The sequence below is a fragment of the Myotis yumanensis genome, unplaced genomic scaffold (assembly GCF_028538775.1).
Source record: "Myotis yumanensis isolate MYYU_CA2020_CCGP unplaced genomic scaffold, mMyoYum1.0.hap1 SCAF_1, whole genome shotgun sequence".
In the NCBI taxonomy this organism is placed as follows: domain Eukaryota; kingdom Metazoa; phylum Chordata; class Mammalia; order Chiroptera; family Vespertilionidae; genus Myotis; species Myotis yumanensis.
Window position 1 is genome coordinate 182,563,305 of NW_027223752.1, and position 22,430 is coordinate 182,585,734.

The 22,430-nt window shown below is 42.4% G+C and overlaps 1 protein-coding gene across 4 annotated transcripts in view; it reads right to left on the minus strand.

Moving 5' to 3' along the window:
* The window catches only part of NUDT9 (nudix hydrolase 9), a 28,972-nt gene extending 16,234 nt beyond the window's left edge, over positions 1-12,738 (minus strand). Inside the window, exons 1-2 of one of the 4 annotated variants that reach the window (XM_070393066.1) lie at positions 12,533-12,738; positions 11,624-11,632 (exon numbers count right to left, since the gene is read on the minus strand). In XM_070393066.1, coding sequence (XP_070249167.1) covers positions 11,624-11,632; positions 12,533-12,738 — 215 coding nt within the window. Of the gene's footprint in view, positions 1-11,623; positions 11,633-11,771; positions 12,189-12,524 lie in introns of those variants that run through there. The other 3 variants (XM_070393059.1, XM_070393051.1, XM_070393043.1) reach the window with 3 other exon arrangements.
* Positions 12,739-22,430: the final 9,692 nt, after the last annotated feature.

Sequence of the window (22,430 nt, forward strand, 5' to 3'; positions counted from 1 at the left end):
GAGGGCCAAGGCAAGCGGGAGCTGCGAGGGCCAAGGCAAGTCTCGGCTGCGAGGGCTGAGCCCCTTGCATGAATTTCGTGCATCGGGCCTCTAGTGTGTGTGTGTGTGTATATACACACACTAGAGGCCCGGTGCACAAAAATCTGTGCACTGGCGGGGGGAGGGGGGGTTGTGCCTCAGCCCCACTTGTGCCCTCTCACAGTCTAGAACCCCTCCGGAGATAACCACCTGCTGGCTTAGGCCCGCTCCCGGGTGGCAGAGGGCAGGCCCGATCCCTCGGTGCCTGTCCCGCCTCCCCAGGTCAGGCACACAGCAGGGCTGATCCGGGGGTTGGGGCACCACCCCGGGTCGCGCACACGGCAGAGCAGATACAGGGGTTGGGGCGCCGCCCCATGTCGGGTTGCACACAGGACGCCCAGGCGGGCCGGCCAATCGCTGCTGCCCCGCCCGGCCACCCCGGGTCAGGTCGCACACGGGACGCCCAGACGGCGGCCGGGTGGGCTGGCTGATCGCTGCTGCACCACCCAGCCGCCCCGGGTCGGGTCGCACACAGATGCCCGCCGCCCCGGGTCACAGATAGCAGGCCCGGATGGCAGCAGGGCAGGTGGGATGGCACTGTCCCGCCCTGCCTGCAGTATGCAAATTAGCTGCTGTCTTTGTTGGTGGTTAATTTGCATATCATGCTGATTAACCCATGGGAGGCATAGCAAAGGTACGGTCAATTACCATGTTTGCCCAAAACATACTTTTCAATTTCAAAGACTTAAAACTCAGAAAATTCAAATTTGATGAATATTAGTATAAAGGTCCAACATATATGAAATATTATTTTCAAATATGAAAATTTGGAAAATATTCCTAAACTCTATTAATTGGAACCTATACTGCACTTATTTTTTTTTTTTTTTTTTTTTTTTATTTCAGAGAGGGAAGGGGGAGGGATAGAGAGATAGAAACATCAACGATGAGAGAGAATCACTGATTGGCTGCTTCCTGCACACCCCATACTGGGAATGGAGCCTGCAACCAGGGCATGTGTCCTGACCAGGAATCAAACCATGACCTCCTGGCTCATAAGTCAACACTCAACCACTGAGCTATGCCAGCCCGGCTATACTGCGCTTATTTTAGTTGAGAAAAAAAGACAGAAGTTTACTTTTATTAGCACAAACATTGGGGAATAGAAGTTTATTATGAAAATTCAACCATAAAAACAAATGTAAAAGAAGATTGTTTAAGTATACATGAAGAAATAAGTTTTTTAAGAGAAGTCTACAATCTAACACACATGTATAAAATGTATGGCAAAAATAGCACAGAGGAGGAATAACTGGAAAATATAAATATACTGTAATAAGGTTCCTACATTGTACATGAAGTAATATAACAATTCTTAAAGTCAGACTGTGATAATTATATAAACTATAAACTTTAGACTAAAATTTAAAGTAAAATCAAGAGGTATAAATCTGAAATAATTAGATAATATAGACAAAAAACTCAACTGTAACCTTTATTTTACAGCATATACAAAAATGTTTCATGCCTCCTCCTTCTCATTATTTTTAAAATAAAGATTAAGATTCCTAATGACCCTAAATTAGGACATCTAAAGTGAAAAAAGGAATTCTGAGAACATGGTAAAGTGATCACACTCCATTCTCCTGCTCTCATAATACCAATCTGTCCTTCCTGAAACAAATAGTTGATGAGCAAACACTGACATGATGGGGTAGTGAAATAAGTCGACATCATGTGCCTCGATATCATAGATTGAGAAGTGCACAGTGATCATTTCGAGGTATTCCTTATAAGAATATTTGACCAGTCTAGACATGAGGAACTATAGAACAAACCTAAAGGACATCTTATAGAATAAAAATCTTTGCTCTTTCAATTGATAAAGTCATGAAAGATAAAGTCAGAGGAACTTTTATAGATAGATGGAGACTAAAGAGACATAAAAGTGAAAACTAAGTGCAGTCACTGATCCTGGGTTGGTTCCTAAACCATAAAGGAAAATAAAATTGCAGGACAAGTGGTGAAATTTGAATGAGGCTGTATAAATAATTTTAAAAGGTGATACAAAAACCTTATTTATTTACTTCCAACAAACAAAAGCTTAGGACCACATAGTTTCACTGGTGAATGCTATTAAACATTTAAAGAAGAATTAACACCAATGCTCCTTAAACTCTTCTGAATATTGAAGAGGAGAAAATACTTCCAAATTCTATGTGGCCAGAATTATTACCTTGATATCAAAACTAGACAAAGACACTACCAGAAAACTATAGGCCAATATCCCTGATGAATATCAATGCCAAAATCCTCAACAAAATAGTAGCAAACAAAATTCAACAGCACATTAAAAGGATTATACACCATGAGGAAATGGGATTTATTTCTGGAGTGGAAGATGTTTTAACATACAAAAATCAATCAATGTAATACACCACTTAAACAGAATGAAAAAAAAACAACAAATGACCATCTCAATTGATGCAGAAAAAGCCTTTGACAAAATTCAATGTCCTTACATGATAAATACATTCAACAAATTAGGAATAAAAGGAAATTATCTCAATATAATAAAGGCCATATATGAAATGCCCACAGTTTTTTGGTTTATTGATGAAAGGCTGAAAGCTCTTCCTCTAAGATTAGGAACAAGGGTCCCCAAATAACCAAAACAATATTGAAAAAAGAAAAACAAAGTTGGAGGTCTCATTCTTCTTGATTTAAAACTTACTACAAAGCTATAGTGTAGTACTGGCATAAAGAGAGACATAAAGACCAATGAAATAGAACCAAAAGCCCATAAATAAACCCTCACATATATGGTCATATGATTTTTCAACAAGGATGCCAAAAACATTCAGTGGGGAAAGACAGTCTTTTCAACAAGTGGTGCTGGGAAATTAGATATCTACAAATGGTTGAAGATGGACCCTTACTTGGCAGCATATACAAACATTAATTCAAAACGGGTCAAAGAACCAAACATAAGATCAAAAAATACAACTCTCAGAAGAAAACATAGGAAAAATTTCATATTTTTCCAAAGAAGACAGACAGACAAGATACATGTAAAGTACTCAACATCACTAATCAGGGAAATGCAAATCAAAATCACAATGAGATACCACCTCACTCATGTCAGAATGGCTAATATCAAAAGACAAGAAATAACGAGTATGTTGTCAAGGATATGGAAAAAAAGGAAACGCTTGTGCATTGTTAGTGGGAATATAAACTGGTGCAGCCAGGAGGGAAAACAATATGAAGGTTCCTCAAGAAATTAAAAATAGAACTACCATACTTTCAACAATGTTAAATTTTAAAAAACTGAACTACCATATGATCCAGCAATTTCACTTCTAGGTATTTACACTAATTTGAAAGATATATGTATGCAACCCCATGTTCATTGCAGCATTTTTGCAATAGCCAAGATATGGTAACCCTAAGTGCTTGTCCATTAACAGAAAAATGGATAAAGAAAATATTCAACACACAATGGAATATTACTCAGCCATCAAAAAATGAAATCTTTCCATGTGTGATAATATGGATGGGTCTTGAGGGCATTTTGCTAAGTAAAATAAGAAAGACAAATATCATGTGGTCTCACTTATGTGTGGAATCTAAAACACAAAACAAAAACCAAATTCAAACAAAGAACAGAGGCAAGGTTGGTGATGGGGAGCGGAGACAAAATGAGTAAAAGGAGTCATAAGGTTGCAGATGACATGATATTATACATACAAAACCCTAGAGACTCCATCAAAAAGCTACTAGACTTAATACATGAATTTGGCAATGTAGCAGGATACAAAATTAACCCCAAGAAATCTGAGGCATTTCTATACACCAACAGTGAACTTTCAGAAAGGGAGATCAGAAAAACAATCCCATTTACCATCGCACCAAAAAAATTAAGATACCTAGGAATAAACTTAACTAAAGAGGTTAAAGACCTCTACTCAGAAAACTACAGGACGTTGAAAAAAGAGATAGAGGAAGACATAAACAGATGGAAGAACATACCATGTTCTTGGATTGGTAGAATCAACATCATTAAAATGTCCATACTACCCAAAGCAATCTATACATTCAACGCACTTCCCATTAAAATACCAATGGCCTTCTTCAAAGATCTAGAACGAACTCTCCAAAAATTCATCTGGAATAAAAAAAGACCCCGAATAGCTGCAACGATCCTGAGAAAGAACAAAGTAGGTGGGATCTCAATGCCAGATATCAAGCTGTATTACAAAGCCACTGTTCTCAAAACTGCCTGGTACTGGCACAAGAACAGACATATAGATCAGTGGAATAGAATAGAGAGTCCAGAAATTAGCCCGAACCAATATGCTCAATTAATTTTTGACAAAGGAGGCATGAACATACAATGGAGCCAAGATAGTCTCTTCAATAAATGGTGTTGGGAAAATTGGACAGACATATGCAAGAAAATGAAACTAGACCACCAACTTACACCATACACAAGAATAAACTCAAAATGGATAAAGGACTTAAATGTACGACAGGAAACCATAAAAATTCTAGAAGAATACAAAGGCAACAAAATCTCAGACATATGCCAAAACAATTTCTTCACTGATACAGCTCCTAGGGCAGTTGAAACTAAAGAGAAAATGAACAAATGGGACTACATCAAAATAAAAAGCTTCTGCACAGCAAAAGAAACCATCAACAAAACAACAAGAAAACCCACCTCGTGGGAAAACATATTTGCCAACGTCATATCTGATAAGGGCTTAATCTCCAAAATTTATAGGGAACTCATACAACTTAACAAAAAGAAGATAAACAATCCAATCAAAAAATGGGCAAAGGATCTAAATAGACACCTTTCAAAAGAGGACATTCAGAAAGCCAAGAGACATATGAAAACATGCTCAAAGTCACTAATCATCCGAGAGATGCAAATCAAAACAACAATGAGGTACCATCTCACACCTGTCAGAATGGCCATCATCAACAAATCAACAAACGACAAGTGCTGGAGAGGATGTGGAGAAAAAGGAACACTTGTGCACTGCTGGTGGGAATGCAGACTGGTGCAGCCACTATGGAAGGCAGTATGGAGGTTCCTCAAAAAATTGGAAATGGAACTCCCATTTGACCCTGTGATCCCACTTCTAGGAATATATCCCAAGAAACCAGAAACACCAATCAGAAAGGATATATGCACCCAGATGTTCATAGCAGCACAATTCACCATAGCTAAGATCTGGAAACAGCCTAAGTGCCCATCAGTAGATGAATGGATTAGAAAACTTTGGTACATCTACACGATGGAATACTATGCTGCTGTTAAAAAGAAGGAACTCCTACCATTTGCAACATCATGGATGGAACTGGAGAGCATTATGCTAAGTGAAACAAGCCAGTCAATGAAGGAAAAATACCACATGATCTCACTCATTCATGGATAATTAAGACCATTACAAACTTTTGAACAATAATAGATACAGAGGCAGAGCTGCCTCAAACTGATTGTCAAACTGCAGTGGGAAGGCCAGAGAGAGTTGGGGGGCAGGAGGGAGGGGAGTAAGAGATCAACCAAAGGACTTGTATGCATGCATATAAGCATAACTAATGGACATAAGACACTGGGGGGTAAGGGAGGGTAGGGGTTTGTCAAGGGCGGGGGGGGGGGGGGGGAAGGATTCTTATGTAATACCCTTTGTAATACTTTAAGCGAATAATAAAAAAAAAAAAAAGAGAGAAAAAAAAAAAAGGAGTCATAAGGTACAAACTTTCAGCTATAAAACAAATAAGTCATGGGGATGTAATATACAGTTTGGTGACTATAGTGAATAATATGGTATTGCATATTAGAAAGTGGCTAAGAGAATATATCTTAAACGTTCCTATCACAAGAAAAAAATTTCTGTAACTATGTATAGGAACAGGTGTTAGATTTATTGTGGTGATCATTTTGCAATATATACAAATATTATCATATTGCACACCTAAAAATGATATAATGTTATCTGTTGATTATACCTCAATAAAATACAAGTTTATTATTTTATAGTTATTTAGAAATCAGACACAAGTCTCACTGGGTTAAAATCAACATAGCATACTGACTGGGCTGCATCTCTTTACAGAGATTCTAGAGGCCATTTCTGTGCCTTTCCCAGATTCTAGAACAGCGATGGCAAACCTTTTGAGCTCGGTGTGTCAGCATTTTGAAAAACCCTAACTTAACTCTGGTGCCGTGTCACATATAGAAATTTTTTGATATTTGCAACCATAGTAAAACAAAGACTTATATTTTTGATATTTATTTTATATATTTAAATGCCATTTAACAAAGAAAAATCAACCAAAAAAATGAGTTCGCATGTCACCTCTGACAAGCATGTCATAGGTTCGCCATCACTGTTCTAGAGGCCACCCCATTCTGTGGCTCATGTTTCCCTTTCTTAGTCCTCAAAGCCAGCACCAACTGAATCTTTCTCTGACCCTGTTTCAGTAGTGACAGCCCTCTCTGACCACAGCTGGGAACACTTCTCTATTTTTAAAGACTCATGATTAAACTGGGCTCACCTAGAAAGCCCAGGATACTCGTCCCTTCTGAAACTCGTACTCACATCTATAGTCTCTTTTGCCATGTAAGGCAACATATGCCCAGGTTTCAGGGACTGTGGACATCTTTGGGGAGCCATTATTCTGCCTACTACAAATGTCTATACTATTTATTATATGAGAATGATAAAAATGTAAAAGGATCTATATCATCAGGTTCTAAATGTGGATTAGAGAATATAGTGCAGATATGAGACAAAGGAAAAGGGAAGAGGTGAGGAAAAGGGGAGGGACTAGGAAAAGAAGAGGAAGGGAAAAGGGAGAGGAGAAAGGGAGACGGAAAGGGGAAGTTGAAGGGGAACAAAGGGTGAGGGGAAAGAGGTGGGTGGCAGAAAAGGGGAGAAGGGGAGAGAAAAGGGGAAAAGGTTGAAAAAGAAATATGAAAGGAAACAGAAGATAAAGAAAGGAGAAAAGCAAGCAAGAGAAAGAGAAAGAGAGAGAGAGGGAGAGAGGGAGAGAGAGTGGGAGAGAGGGAGAGGGGGAGAGGGGGGGAGAGAGAGAGAGAGAGAGAGAGAGAGACTACTCAAACACACCAAAGAAAAGGAGAAACGAAAGATCATATTTATGTATTTGGTCAATGTATGTCATTGTATTTACATGAAGAAATATTAAAATTCTTAACCTGAATTTCAAGGACTCCCTACCATACTCCTCTTCAACTCTTTGTGATTTTGCTGTGCTGATCCCAGTACATAAAAGTTCCCATGTTCCCTCCCAATATGGAAAGCCACACGCTGTTATTTCTGCCTACTATAGTTTTCCTTCCTCCTCCACCTAGCTCATTTGAACCCATCCTTCAGATCAACGTACACTTCCTCAGGGTAGTCTATCTCCCTAACTCCCTTGGAGAAGTAGGTTTCCCCTGCTGTGTGCTATCAGAGCTCCATTATTCTTTTCATGGAATTACCACAATTGGGATTTTACATTTATTAGGGTGCCACCTGATTTTAAGCAAATGGAGAACAGGGAGCATGTCTGTTGTAGCTCAACATTATATGCTGTGTAGAGACCAAACTTTTGTTTTAATTAGTGAAAAGGAGCTTGATTAGAGTTTCATCTTTAAAATAAAATTTTAAATTAGTTAAATAAGCTAGGTTATAACCATATACATATATGTGTGTGTATGTATATACACACACACACACACACACTAAGTTTTAGAACAGAATTAAATATTTTGTTTTCAACGAATTCGTATAACTTCATAATACAATCTTCACTTTTCTTTTCACCTTCACAAATCATAGGGGATAATTTTGGCCAAAATATTAGAAGGCTTCATCAAAATTTTCCCAAGACCTCCCGTCAGAGCAGGTTCCTCCTTTATTCTCTACTTGCTGCGCCACTGTTGGAAGCACAGGTCCTGATCCTGCCCTACTACACTAATTGTCGGGTCTGAGCCCCTCTGCCAGGGGCTGGACATTCTTGAACCCTGGGTGGTAGATGAAGAAGCCATGAGAAGTTGTGAGTGTATAAGAGAATCTTTATTGTAGAAGCCAGTGGCCATGTAGCCCAAGTAGCTATTGCTAACAAGGAGCCACCAGACAAAACAGTTCTGTAAGTCCTATACAGTAGGTAGCCGAACACCGGCTAGGTAACAATACATCTTTCCAACACAGTAGCAGCAGCCTCTGTTCCTACAGCCATCATCTGAGCAGCCGCGAGCTGTCTCTGTACCCAGCAGATAATGCGGCCTCGTACTGGCTGGTCAGTTTCAACTTTACACTACTTAGACAAAAGAGGCTTCTTTATATATAGTAACAACAATCATCTGGGTTATAGAAGGGCATGCTTACGCAGTGCGTAGATTTCTGCATCCTTGTACCTGCGTATAGTCCTTGGACACCCTGATTACGATTCCCATGCTCAGAGTGGCCTTGAACATCTGGCATACTCTCAATAGGGCCCCCACACCTCCTTTAATTCTATGATACTCAAATCATTCTTTCTTGAAACACTATCCTTTCTCAGCCTTCTCAACTTTTCTTTTAATAAGATCAATAGTTTATTTTCCATGTATCTGTCTCTGAATTGAAGCAAGTAGCCAAGGTTACTATCTGCCCCCCCGCCCCCTTTTTTAACGGACTTTATTGTTTAGAGCTCTAGCCACTGGACCAAACCAGTTAGGGCTCAACTTCATTTTTAGCTCACATATATATTTATATGTAGTCACAGGAATAAAATATACACCATTCTCCATACATTGCTGATAAATCCTGATGGAAAATTTGAAAGCACTCACATCTTTATATACTATGTTTATTTTTCTAGAAAATAGGCATTTGCAACTCTCTAGTTCAGCGGTTCTCAATCTGTGGGTTGCGACCCCTTTGGGGGTCGAACGACCCTTTCACGGGGGTCGCCTAAGACCATAGAAAAACACATATATAATTACATATTGTTTTTGTGATTAATCACTACACTTTAATTATGTTCAATTTGTAACAATGAAATTGGGGGTCACCACAACATAAGGAACTGTATTAAAGGGTCGCAGCATTAGGAAGGTTGAGAACCACTGCGTCTAGTCAAACCACAAAAACCAACTACAGCCCAGCAAGGGTGGTTCAGTGGTTGAGCGTAAACCTATGAACCAGGAGGTCATGGTTCAATTCCCATTCAGGGCACATACCTGGGGTTGCAGGCTCAAACCCCACTAGAGGGCGTGCAGGAGGCAGCCAATGGATGTTTCTCTCTCATCATTGATGTTTCTCTCTCTCTCTCCCCTCACTTCCTGCTTGAAATCAATAAAAAATATATTTTTTTAAAAACCAACTACAAAACTATGACTTTCTGGATTTACCCAAGTTAATAAAGCGTAGTAAAATTCTAAATGCTAAATTTCTTATGTCTCTTCCAGGATGCCTTGCAATATAAGATACCTGATACTCCACATACTTATTGGCTTAACTTTTGGCTTTTTCTTCCAAGCCAGTAAGCAGTCACAGGTTTTAGATATACTCTGCTTCACCTAGGATTCCCAGCATTATAAAAATGAAGAATAACTGCCAAGCAATTTCACATTATTCTAGTGGCATCTATCAAAAACAGCATTAGTGACTTCCAGAGAACACAGATGTTTATCCCTTCCCTCCCCAAATCCCACTGAAGAGATAGATGTATAAAAGGCAACAACATCCACAGCAAGAAGAGAGACTAGGACACCACCAGTGAATAAGATTTCAACAAGTTTCAGAAAGATTTCAAGTAGGTGGAATGATACTGACCTACAAACCAAAGTAGAGCAAGTTATATTTGAGAATATTCACAAAAGGGTGAGGAAAAGATGCCATTTCTACAAGAGGACCCTGAGAGGTTTCAAGATTGAAATAAGTGGACAGTGGGACAGTAACCATGAAAATCAGTCCTCTTCCCTCCCTTACAGTCAGCAACAGTTAGATTAGGATAACGCCAAAAGTTAAAGAAAATTAAGAACTAGGTCTTTTATTGTGAATACTAGAGGCTCGGTTCACGACATTCATGCATGGGGGTCCCCCAGCCCGGCCTGCACCCTCTCACAATTCAGGACCCCTTGGGGGATGTTCAACTAGTTGGACATCCCTCTCGCAATCTGGAATCGCTGGCTCCTAACCGCTTGCCTGCCTGCCTGCTAGATCGCCCCTAATCACTCTGCCTGCCTGTCTGATCGCCCCTAACCGCCTCTGGCCCCCACCGCCATGGCTTCCTCCGGAAGGACATCCAGAATGACATCCAGCTGTCCGGTCTAGTTAGCATATTATGCTTTTATTATTATAGATTGGTGTTAGCACAATAGAAACCGGGGCTTACTATTTCTACAACACACTGAGGAAGTAAAGTTAAAGCAGCTATGCTCAGCAAAGAAGTTGCTCCACTAGCATAAACCCTAGGGGAAATGGGCAGGAGGGAGTTTCCCAGCCTGTCCACCTGCTACCTGATCCCACACACTGAAACCTTCCAGTCTAGGCACCCTGGTACGTGGGGCAATATTCAATCAGTCCTCCCATTTAGAGAAAACAATACTTATTATCTACATTTTAATGTATATTTGAAATATTCATTAAAATGTAGATGAATAACCAGTGTCAAAATATAAGTAGATAACTAGTGTCCACCAGATGTTTGAGGAAAAAAAAAAAGGGAAAAAGAACCAAATGGTAACAGAACCACGTACCCAAAACAAACAGGTAATTCAGGAGAAAGAAGGTAATTTTTTATCATTTTTATAGTTTCAAAACGTTTTTTATGTTCATAAAAAAATAAAATAAAATAAGAAAAGTGGAAGAAACTACTTCCACTAAAGAGAGTAGTTAAGAGTAAGAAAAGGTTCTTGTCAACATTTACAATTCCATGGAGATGACTAACAGAATGCACAGGTCTTAAGTTTGAATGAATAATTCAGTAGCCACTGTGTGTTTCCTGAACAATGGACTCGAAGAATAAAAACCTGGAAAGAGGAAAATAAAAGCAGGAGGCAGTGTGAGACACAAGAAATCCCTAAATTTATCCAGAGTTGACAAATAAAGGAAGAAGTAGATCATACATACAAACATTATCTACAGTGAGGTTCAGAGGAAGAATGACAACTTTCGCTTCTCATTTTACACCAATTATACGGGCCACGCATTTAAACCGTGTGAATGTATTCATTTGAATAATGATGTTTTAAGTATTAACCAGAAGAAAATAGCACAGGACAGCACCACACCCGAACAAGTGCTATTTAAACGCTCTGCGGACAACAACGATGGTGACTTATGAAGGACGGCACCAGCTTAACCTCAAAGGGCTTACAGTGGTTCTCAACCTTCTGGCCCTTTAAATACAGTTCCTCATGTTGTGACCCAACCATAAAATTACTTTCGTTGCTACTTCGTAACTGTGATGTTGCTACTGTTATGAATCGTCATGTAAATATCTGATATGCAGGATCGTCTTAGGCGACCCCTGTGAAAGGGTCCTTCCACGGCCAAAGGGGTCGCGACCCACAGGTTGAGAACCGCTGGCAGACAAGCACATTCTGAGCCTTCTGAACGCGTGTCTCTATGCGACTAGAAAAACCCGAGCCGCAAGCAAAGCCCATAGAAGCCGCCGGCCCGGAAGCTGGTTCCCACCGGCACCTAAGGCCTGGGGAGGAGCCAGCACGAGAAGTGGGGGTGGGATACCTGCACTCCGGGATGCCGCAAGGGCCCGAGGACTTGACAGTCACAGAGGCCAAGGCCACAGAGAGAGACACGGTGGCTAAAGTCCTCCCCAAGATGCGTCCGGCCATCAGCGCCCCGCGCACGGCTTCACGCGGCGAGGTCCCTCTCAGCGTGGGCCGCAGCCTCCGCCCACCCCACAGCCCCGGCCCCAGGGAGCCAGCGGGCACTAGGACCCGGCCGCCCTCCCGTTCCCGGAGGGAGTCGCTGGGTCTAATGATTAGACTCTAATCTCATAAACCCTAGACCCTAGGGGACCAGGAGCCCTCCCAAAATAACAGTCCAGCGCTTCCCCCAGGGGGTGCGACTAGCCAGACCGGCCGCGGAAGCCGAAGCTCCCAGCCTCCGCAGCCCGGGAAACTGCAGGCCGGAGCGGGGACTGCCGGGCCGTGACGGAGCTTTACGGCTTTGCCGCAAAGCAAAGACCGTCGAGCTGCGTCGCGCGCGCCTTCTCGGATCTCCCACTCCGCGCAGGCGTCGTAGCGGCGCAGGGGGCCGGAAATAGCGAGCATGAAAGAAGGCGAGGAAGTGGAAGGGGAAGAGAGAAAGAAGGGAAGGGGGTTAGGAGGAGTTCGTTGCCCTGTTTGGGGGGGCAGGAAGGATTACAAACAGCTGATGTACTGAGTCACGCGCGTCCTAGTCATATCTGAGGAAGCGGCCGCAGGGAAGGGAGGGAGGCCAGGGATGCGGTCAGCGGAGCTGGCGCTCGTCTCTTACTTTTTTACCAGTTATTCGCTGCAGTCGCTACATTTCGCAACGCTTTGCCCGGGGTGATCCTGACAAACCGGAGGAGTAAGCCATCTGTGAAATTGGCACTCAGCCCGGAGCAGGATCGAAGGGGCGACGCCCAGGCAGAAATTAGACCAACCGCCCGGCCGGTGGCCCCGTCAGTGGGACGGTGGTCCCAGCACCGGAAGGTCGCGGGCTCCATCCGGGTCAGGACACACACCTGGGCTTGGGGTTCCATCCGGGCGGGGTGCGCACCGGAGGCAACCGGTGGGTGCTCTCCCTCTCCCGCCCTCCCTCTCCTTCCCTACCTCGCTCTCTCCCTAAAATGAATAAAAAAGATCCCCTTAAAAAAAAAAAAAAAAAAAAAAAAAGATAAACTGCCCAACTGAAATTTGGAAAAACAACTTGTAACCAGGATTTATCTTATGAATGTGGCAAATATTTAACTTTTAAGTATATAATGAGATGTTACAATGGTGTGTCATAGACAGACATTATGAAACCTCTATTTTAAAAGCCAGAGTAACCAAACTTGAAGGAGCACAGCTCTGGAGACTGCAGAACTCTTGTCGTGTAACGACTCCATCCAAACCACTGCGCCTGGGGACTTGGCCAAACTCCGCTGTGGCTTCCAGCTGCTTAAGGGCGTCGTCCCTGGGAGGATCCCAGCAACAACACCCGCCCACGCCCTCCGCACCCCCACCCCCGCTTTAAATGCCAGCCTCGACAATCTCAGCACACCTGGCGATTGGCAGGGAGGCCCAGGACCCCTTTCTGTAGAAGGCTTGCTATTATAAGTCCTTTCTCTGCCCTTGGTGCTGCAAATCGGCCACCCAGAACTGTTTCTCAAGGACCTGAGAGCCCCTGTCTTTGAAAAGCAAACATCCAGGGGGATATGGCTCTGTACTACCTCCCAGCCCCGGGTGGAAGGATAAGGGCCCAACTAAAGGGGCACCTTTCTTCCACTTGCACAACTGCCTCCTGCTTTAAAAATAAAAGTTTGTTTCTCCACCGATAAGCGCCAATTAACAAACCCAGACGGCCTTATCACATAGGTCATCCAGCCACCCCTATAACACCCCTCAACACCCCTCAGTGCCTTTCCCTTAGCACACTCCACTCTTCAACACGTCTCCAGCCTTCTGTTTCAAGGAAGTAGAATTCAGTTCATGCAGTGGTATTACTGAATTAAATGTGTCTTTACAGTTTTATCTTTGATAGTTCTTTTGGATAGTGAAGTATTATTATTAAAATGTACTTGCTTTTGGCTTGACCAACTGGAAGTAAGTCCTGCAGTCAGCGCTGGGTCGCCGTGGTGACCCAGCACCCACTCCTGAGGGGACTGCGAATCAGGCCTGGAGAGAGGCTAAAAGAGAGAAGCAGGGTCTGATCTGTAGCCTCTGTGGCAGCTGTTGATTAGCACTTGCCTCCATTTCTCTCCAGGCTTCCACCCAGGCTGCTGATCAGCCCCGCCTTTCTGATCAGGCCCCATTGATAGGCCCAGAGATGCTGACTAGCATAAAAACCAATCAATCAGAACCAAATCTGGGTCAACTGTGAGGAGCCAATGGCTGCCTAGGAGATGGAACTTTTGATGCTGACTGGCATAGAAACCGACCAATCAGAACCAAATTGGCCAGCAGAGGAGGGCAATTGGGGGAGAGATCAGGCCTGCAGGGGAGGGCAGTTGGGAGTGATTAGGCTGGCAGGGGAGGGCAGTTGGGGTGATTAGGCTGGCAGGAGAGCAGTTAGGTGTTAATCACGCCAGCAGGGGAGCGGTTAAGAGGGGATCAGGCTGGCAGGCAGAAGCAGTAGGGGCAATCAGGCAGGCAGGCAGGCGAGCAGTTAGGAGCCAGCAGTCCTGGATTGTGAGAGAAATGTCCGACTGCCAGCAGTTGGACCTGAGGGGTCCCAGATTGAGAGGGTGCAGGCTGGGTGAGAGACATACCCCCCCCACCCCCGTGCACGAATTTCATGCACCGGGCCTCTAGTGTACGTGTGTGTGTGTGTGTGTGTGTGTGTGTGTGTGTGTGTGTGTGTTGTACTTGCTTTTTAAAAAATACCTGGATTTAGCTTTCTCTGGTCAGATAGTGTTGATGTCAATGTTGTCAACAACCATCAACCTCTGCTTAAGATGGAAAGGTATTAGGTAGGTTCTATTTAATTCAGCTCATTTCACCCTAGCCATTGGCTCAGTTGGTTGAATGTCCTCCCATGCACCAAAAGGTCACCTGTTCAATTCCCAGTCAGTATAGGGGGTGTCTTTCCCTCCCTATATCTCTCTAAAATCAATAAAAACATATTTAAAAAAAATAAAAGGTTCAGCTCATTTTAAAGTCTGCTGACATTAGGGAGGAGAGAGGTAAGGCAGTGAGTTACAAAACATCTGTTCAAAGAATGGGAAAAATAGAAAGGAGTTATGGGAACTTCTCTGAACCCTAGTCTTCTAACTCTACATTCCTTAAGGGAGGTTGGAGTGGAGTTAGTTTAAAGACCCACACAACTATGCAAACAAAACCAAGTCCATGGCACGGGCCTGCAACACTATTAGTTCAGACAGCTGGGTCTCCTGCATTCCCCCCCTCACAGACTGTACTCCCAGGTCTGCTAGAACTTACCCAGTGAGTATGTGCTGCAGTCCACTCTTGGGCAGAACCAAAATGCCATCTCAAAATATTTACTGTTCGATATAACTGTCCGTTTACTCACATCCCAAATTAAATGGGTGTCATCAGAACTTAAGTGATGGCTTTTGTTTTTTATTTGTTTTTAATTTATTTTTTATTTAGAAGCCACATACCAACTTTAAAAAGGGTATCATAATAGTTGGTGAGACAAGCAAAAACTGCTGAGAAATACATATTTTTAAATAGGAAAGCAGTGTATGTGATTACTGGAATCGATAGGTATGCTAAAAATAAGAGTAAGAATTCCAACTGTCCCCGCCTTTTTCCATTTATTTCAACACTAGAGGCCCGGTGCATGAATTCGTGCATGAGTGGGGTCTAGCCAGCCTCGCCCCAGATCTGGGGTGGGGGATCCAGGGGCGGGGCTGGCGGGGGTGGAGGGAGCTGTGGGCTGTTGACCAGCCAGTCCCACCCCCTGGTTGAACTCCCAGTTGAGGGGACAATTTGCATATTAGCCTTTTATTATATAGGATACAACAACTACTAGTATTTACTGATTACTTACTATTTATCAAGCACTGTCCTGCATGCCAGGAATGCAGTTGTGAACAAGATGGATAAGGTCCTGCTCTCTTGAAGCTTACTTTCTAGGGGAGGGGCATCAACTATAAGTATTCTAGGAATTGCAGATTAGGAGAAGTGCTATGAAAGAGACAGACAACTTTCTGTGGAAAAAAATGACAAGCAGCAGTGACTACTTCAGATTATAGGGGAGGGGTATCAGAGAAGGCTTTTCTGAGGAGATCACATTTGAGAGATACTTATAGACCTGACACTGCCAGCCATTGGGAAAGCTGTGGAAAGAGCATTCCAGGCAGAGGGGACTCTACGTGCAACATCTCTGTGGTTGGAAAGACTTGGCCATAATCAAGGAATGGGAAAGTCAATGTGCTAAAGCACAGTAGAAAGCTGGGGGCACGATCTGTGATGAAGCATGGCAGACACAATTCACTGCTTCCCCCTCCCATTTACCCATTGTCCCTTCTTCTCTGTCCTATGTAGAATGTGTCCAGTGAAAAAATCATCTCCCTGTGCTCCCTGCAGCTAAAGGGGCCATATGACCCTCCCTGACCATCCTGAATGGAAGGTGAAGCCTACTGTGTGGGTCTCTAGAAAGGCTATTATTTTCCCGGTGAAAAGAGACTGGCTCATTTGCCCTCCCTCCTTTATTCCTGCTGGAAATGAGGGCACAATTCCTAGAGAAGGAGCAGCCATATTGAGACCATAAAGACCAGCCACACACAGGGATGGCAGAATAGAGTGCAAGAAAGAGCCTGGAGTCTTTTATGGCTTCTGGGCTAATGAGGGGTGGGGAAGAGAGCCCTTATTTGGTTACACTATTATGGTTGGGTTTATTTTATGTAAAAATTTTGACACAAGAGCCAAATCATTTAAGGTCTTCAAGGCCATGGTAAGGAATTGGGAGTTTATCCCAAGAGCAATGAAAAGCCATTAAACCTCTACCAAACTTTATTCCTCACAACATAGAGAGGTAGATACTCTAAAGTTAGAACTGGATAAATAACAACAACAGGCCAAAACCGGTTTGGCTCAGTGGATAGAGCATCGTCCTGCGGACTGAAGGGTCCCAGGTTCGATTCCGGTCAAGGGCATGTACCTGGGTTGCGGGCACATCCCCAGTAGGAGATGTGCAGGAGGCGGCTGATCGATGTTTCTCTCTCATCGATGTTTCTGGCTCTCTATCTCTCTCCCTTCCTCTCTGTAAAAAATCAATAAAATATATTTTTTAAAAAAATAAATAAATAACAACAACAGGCCAGAGGTTGGAATGAAAAGTCAGGTTAACTAGCTTCTGACTACTCCACTACTGCCATCTCTCACTTCTTTCCCATAACCCTCTGGGTCAGAAGTAACCAGCTTCCTTCTTTCTGTTCCCTTACGGCAAGGCTTTTATTCTATGTTTTGTATTCTTTCAATCATAGGAGACTTCATACCTACCAGTTCTGTTTCTTAATAAGCGAATGCATATTGAAGGAAAATTAAAAACCCTGTTTCCCTTGACAAAGCCTAGCTTTCAAGATTAATCCTGTGCCAGAGACTCAGCATTCCCATTTGACAGTCACTTCTTTGTTCTAATTCATATCTGTTCTCCCCCTTGAAACACTGAAACTATTATGTCAAGGGATGGGGTGTCCCAGGGCAATAAGATACACAGAATATTAAAAAAAACACATCTAAAAATATTTCAAAAGTATTATTCTCATCATATTTTTTTACTTTGACCATGTAACTTGGACACATTATTTACCTTCCCTGTGCCTGTTTCCTCACCTGTGAAATGAGGACATAGGGTACTCAACATCCTAGAGCTATGAGAATTAAAGAAGGTAACTTTTGTTAAATGTCTAACAAAAGTTGTAACAATTATTCTTTACACCTATTACCACATTTCATCCCGAGGGCTCATGTAATTGTCCCTACTTTAGAGTGGAGGATACAGACTCCAGAAGTTAAATAACTTGCCCAAGAACACACAGCCTATCTAATAATTTGTAAAGTCAGGTGTGTGTATTTCCCAGGGCTGCTGTAACAAATTACCACAAACTTGGTAGTGGAAAACAAGAGGAATTTATTTTCTCACAGTTCTGGAGACCAGAAGTTTTAATTCAGTTTATGGTGCCAAATCAGGTTGTCATCAGGCACACACTCCTGGGGACTGTCCTTTGCTTGCCTGTCCCAGCTTCTGGTGGCCGCTGGCTTCCAGGGCTGTGGCCACAGTGCTTTGCATTGCTCCCAATAGTCACACTGCCTTCCCCCTTTCTGTTTGTGTCACTTCTCTCTGACTCTCTCTTATGAGGATACTTGTGATTTCATTTCATGATCTTCACATTATCTAGGACCTTAATTACACCTGCAAAGACCCCTTTCTACGTTAGGTAACATGACAGGTTCCAGGGTTTAGGACCTGATTTTCTTTGGGGTCATTATTCAGCCTACTTTATCAGGACTCAAATTTAAGTCTGTCTGGCAATACACTCAAATTCCTAACCAGACATTTGTTCAATAAATATTTTTTAAACACCTGATGCATGTAAGTACTGAGGTAGGTACTGCAGATACAATGATGAGCAAAACCAATCAAGAGCACTGCCCTCATGAATCTACCGCCTGGTTGGGGAGAAAAGCATTGGTAGACTAATCACACAAATAAATGTCCAATTGTAACTGTGATCAATGTTATGAAGGGAGGTTTCTGATGCTCTGAGAATTATGAAAGGGAGATGTGGTCAAGTTTGGGAAAGTTCCATTAAAAAGTAAGGCTTGAGATCTGAAGGAAGATGAGGAGCCCATTAGACATAAATGGAGAGAAATATAAAAACCCTTATGCAGTCCTTCTAGCAGGATATCTGGCACATATAAGTGCTCAGTAAATCAAGTTCTCTCTTCCCTACCTGCTCCCTTCCTTAGGGAATCTACTCTACTAGTGAAGCTACAGGGCGGTTCCAAGAGATACAGAAATACCACAGTGAGACTCTGCACACGTTTCCGCAAAAGTCTTCCCAACCACACTCTATGCAATAGTCCATGCAATAGCTGTCCTCACAAGCTATAGTGCAGCTCTAGCTACATAATAAATATATCTGTAGTGTAGCTTGCATCAGCAAGGCAGGAAACAAGAATCAGATGTAGTCTTTTTTACAAAGAGCCAAGCAAGTTCTCAATGTAATCATCGTTACAGGGTGGGACTGCATGTGATCAGGACATTCAAAAAGCCCAAAAATAAAAGCATTCTCTAATGGGACATTTATTTAAAAAAGAAGGCCTTCTTGACTCTTGGGTTTTTAATTAGACAAGAAAGTCGTTCAAGGAGACCTTTGCAAATGTTACTATGTGTTTCGTGAAATGTTACTATGTGTTTCATGAAAGATAATTCAAATAATGTTCTTTTGTAGTTGAAAATAAGTGTTTCCCAAAGTTTTCATTGATATTCTGTTAGTGTTGTTATGTGGAAGAAACAAAATTTATTTAACGGCTAGTTAAAGAACAAAACATATTTTGTTTCCACATTTTATGCCAGTGATTTTTTTCCTTCCAGTGAGTTCCATAAGGTCGCAAAATAGCCTCTCATCAATATTTATTGCTAGAGAAAGAACTTAAAAACATGGAATTACGTCAAATAAAAAACTGCTGCATATGTAGCAATGCTGCAAGGAAGGGTATAAGAGCTATCTGGATTTATCTCCATAATTATCCCTACCTTTCCACCTCTCATTTCTTCTATCTGTTGAAGTATATATGCATTTCATTTGTTACTAGTTTGGGATGGGTATCTTCTATATTGAATTCAATATCTTATTTACTTGTTTGCTTTTAAGAATTAACTTGAATTTATCAAAAGGGACAGGTCACTTTCACCTAATATTAACAGGGGTGGAGGGGAAAAGGTCAACACAAATACTGGTAAGAATGTAAAATGGCACAACTATTTAGAGTGGGCATTTAGGCAATCATATGTTGGGGTCCAACCCCAGCAGGTCCAGGGGTTCCCAAAGGTGTGGATGGAGTCGGCAAAGAAGGAATAACACGGAGACAACGTTCAGTTGATCAGCATAGCCAGGTTCTCCAGCCAAGTTCTAGCCAGGTTCTCCAGCCAGGTTCTGTTCTTATTCTCCTATTACATCTGTATTTATACCAGTTGATTTTAATCCTATCCATTCTATTCCAAAGGTTAGGGCGTTTCTTATCTCCATTCCAAGGTCACTACTCTATTGTTCTGTTAAGCTACAAGGAAGTAACTGAAGGAGATTATCCTAAGTAAAGATTATGTAGCTTAAGCGTGATTGTTCATAGTTAAAGTGATTAACTACCCACCTGGCACTTAGTTAATCGGTTTTATTCCCTTCCTTAGTCCTGTTAATCCCTAACTCCAGGGGGAAATCCCCACCTGGGGAAACAACCTTTATCGGAGAGGTGACCTTGGTTAAAACACATAGCGCTAAGAAGGGGAGCAAACATGTTAAGAACAGTATGCCATATATGCCAGGTGCCTTGAAACATATGCTGTGCAGATGTTTCTTCCCTGCAGCGACTGTGTCAAGCAGCAAGGATGGACCGGCTTCCAGCAATCATAGGTTTTCCTTTAAAAAAATGCACAAAAATTTCTAAATACAGTGGCATTCCTAAAGGGCTTTCCTTTGGTACAAAAAAAAATTGATTTGAATATAATTGATTATTCATCTTTATGGATAGCTTGCTAAAGGGATTTGGCAGATTGCTAGCTCACACTGACTCAGCCCCTTGACCTGTACCACTGGTCAAATATAAATTAAATGGGCAAGTTATAAATTAAACAAAGTTTAATTCTCTCTCTGAAGAGACCCTCTCCTCCCCTTTCAGAATCTGCATGCCCTTTTCAAATGTAAATCTCTTTAATGGCCAAGTCTCTAATTAGTTTCAACACAGGTTTTACTAGTAAAGTTTTGGTAGTCCACTGGACCCCAGCCATTGGAATATTTATTGAGATTGTGTGTGGAACATTCAAAAGCTTCTCAGAAAGCTGGAATTCTCTTTGTAGCTTTGGTCTAGGATTACTAGGAAACAATGTCCAAAGTGGGACATTAGTGTTTAATGAGGGGATAAATTAAAGTGCCATACTAGCACATGGAAGAAAATAAAACTCCTTAAGAGCTAGGAATATATGGATCATGTGGCAGGGTCACTATGAAAGGGTAGGGGAACTCCAGTTCATATTCTTTCCCTGAGCCCAAATCAGTCCCATGTGGACATTGTCTACCAATTTTGGAGAAAGGCCCCAGTATTCTTCCCTCTGAAGCAGCAGTTCTCAACCTGTGGGTCGCGACCCCTTCGGCGGTCGAACGACCCTTTCACAGGGGTCGCCTAAGACCATCCTGCATATCAGATATTTACATGACGATTTATAACAGTAGCAACATTACAGTTATGAAGTAGCAACGAAAATAATTTTATGGTTGGGTCACAACATGAGGAGCTGTATTTAAAGGGCCAGAAGGTTGAGAACCACTGTACTGAAGGAAACCCCAGACAGTATTCCCCATTCATGCCATTAAGCTTTTCCTGTCCTGGTTAAAGGCATATTAAGGCAGAGACTAGGGTTCATTCATGAGACCCAAGACCCTGGCCATCTGTCCCCCTCCCTTCTCACTCCAGGAGATGTATGGGGACATCACATCCACAAGCACCCCACTCCACCCCCACCCCCGTTTCCATCTTCAGGCCTACTTGGGAAAATAGACAAATTGCTGGTAGTCACTCTGAGGAATCCACATTCAAATGTTGCATGGGTATATAGTTTTACTTTACCTGTAACACATTAAAATGTTACCATTAGATATTGAGCATTATTATGTGTTGGTCTCATGTCTGCAGATTTTTAAAAGGTAACAATAAATAGACTTAAAAATGTGACGTAGTAAACATTAATTGTAGCATCAGGACCTAGATTCTAGGTGGTGGTAAAATTCTAGGTGAAGGTTGTGCTTTATACTTCCACACTAAGAAAGAGGGACAGTGCCCCTTTGGGGTTTGCAGGGGGCATATACATAACAACAGCTCCTTGGTTAATCAGAATGCCGCCAGTTTTGAGCGCTGTATGTCAGGTCCAAGCTATGCTCCAAGCTTGCCTATTTCTTGGTCCTTATCGCCCTGTAGATCTGTTGGGCAAGAGTTATCCATGGTGGATGAGGAAGTTGTGTGAAGTTCACAGAGCAAAACCCCTAGGGCTCTGGAGCAGAACTGTGCCTTCCAAGGCAGAGAGCTCCTAGCTGTTTGATTATCAGCTCCTGGCATGTTAATCGGCCCTTGTAAATACCAAGCTGCTAACCCTGGGAAGTCAACTGACTAGGTCAGTGGTCAGCAAACTCATTAGTCAACAGAGCCAAATATCAACAGTACAACGACTGAAATTTCTTTTGAGAGCCACATTTTTTAAACTTAAACTATATAGGTAGGTACATTGTTATTAACTTAATTAGGGTACTCCTAAGGCTTAGGATAAGCCACACTCAAGGGGCCAAAGAGCCGCATGTGGCTCGCGAGCTGCAGTTTGCCGACCACGGGACTAGGTGACTCAAGGAAGCTGCATTAATATCATGCCATGAAGACAGCCTTTAACACACTCAGGGAACAATTTTCAAATGACCTTTCCAATGTTATTACATTAGTAAATCTTCTATGGGTTGTTGTCTCTTACACATTTGTCCCAAAG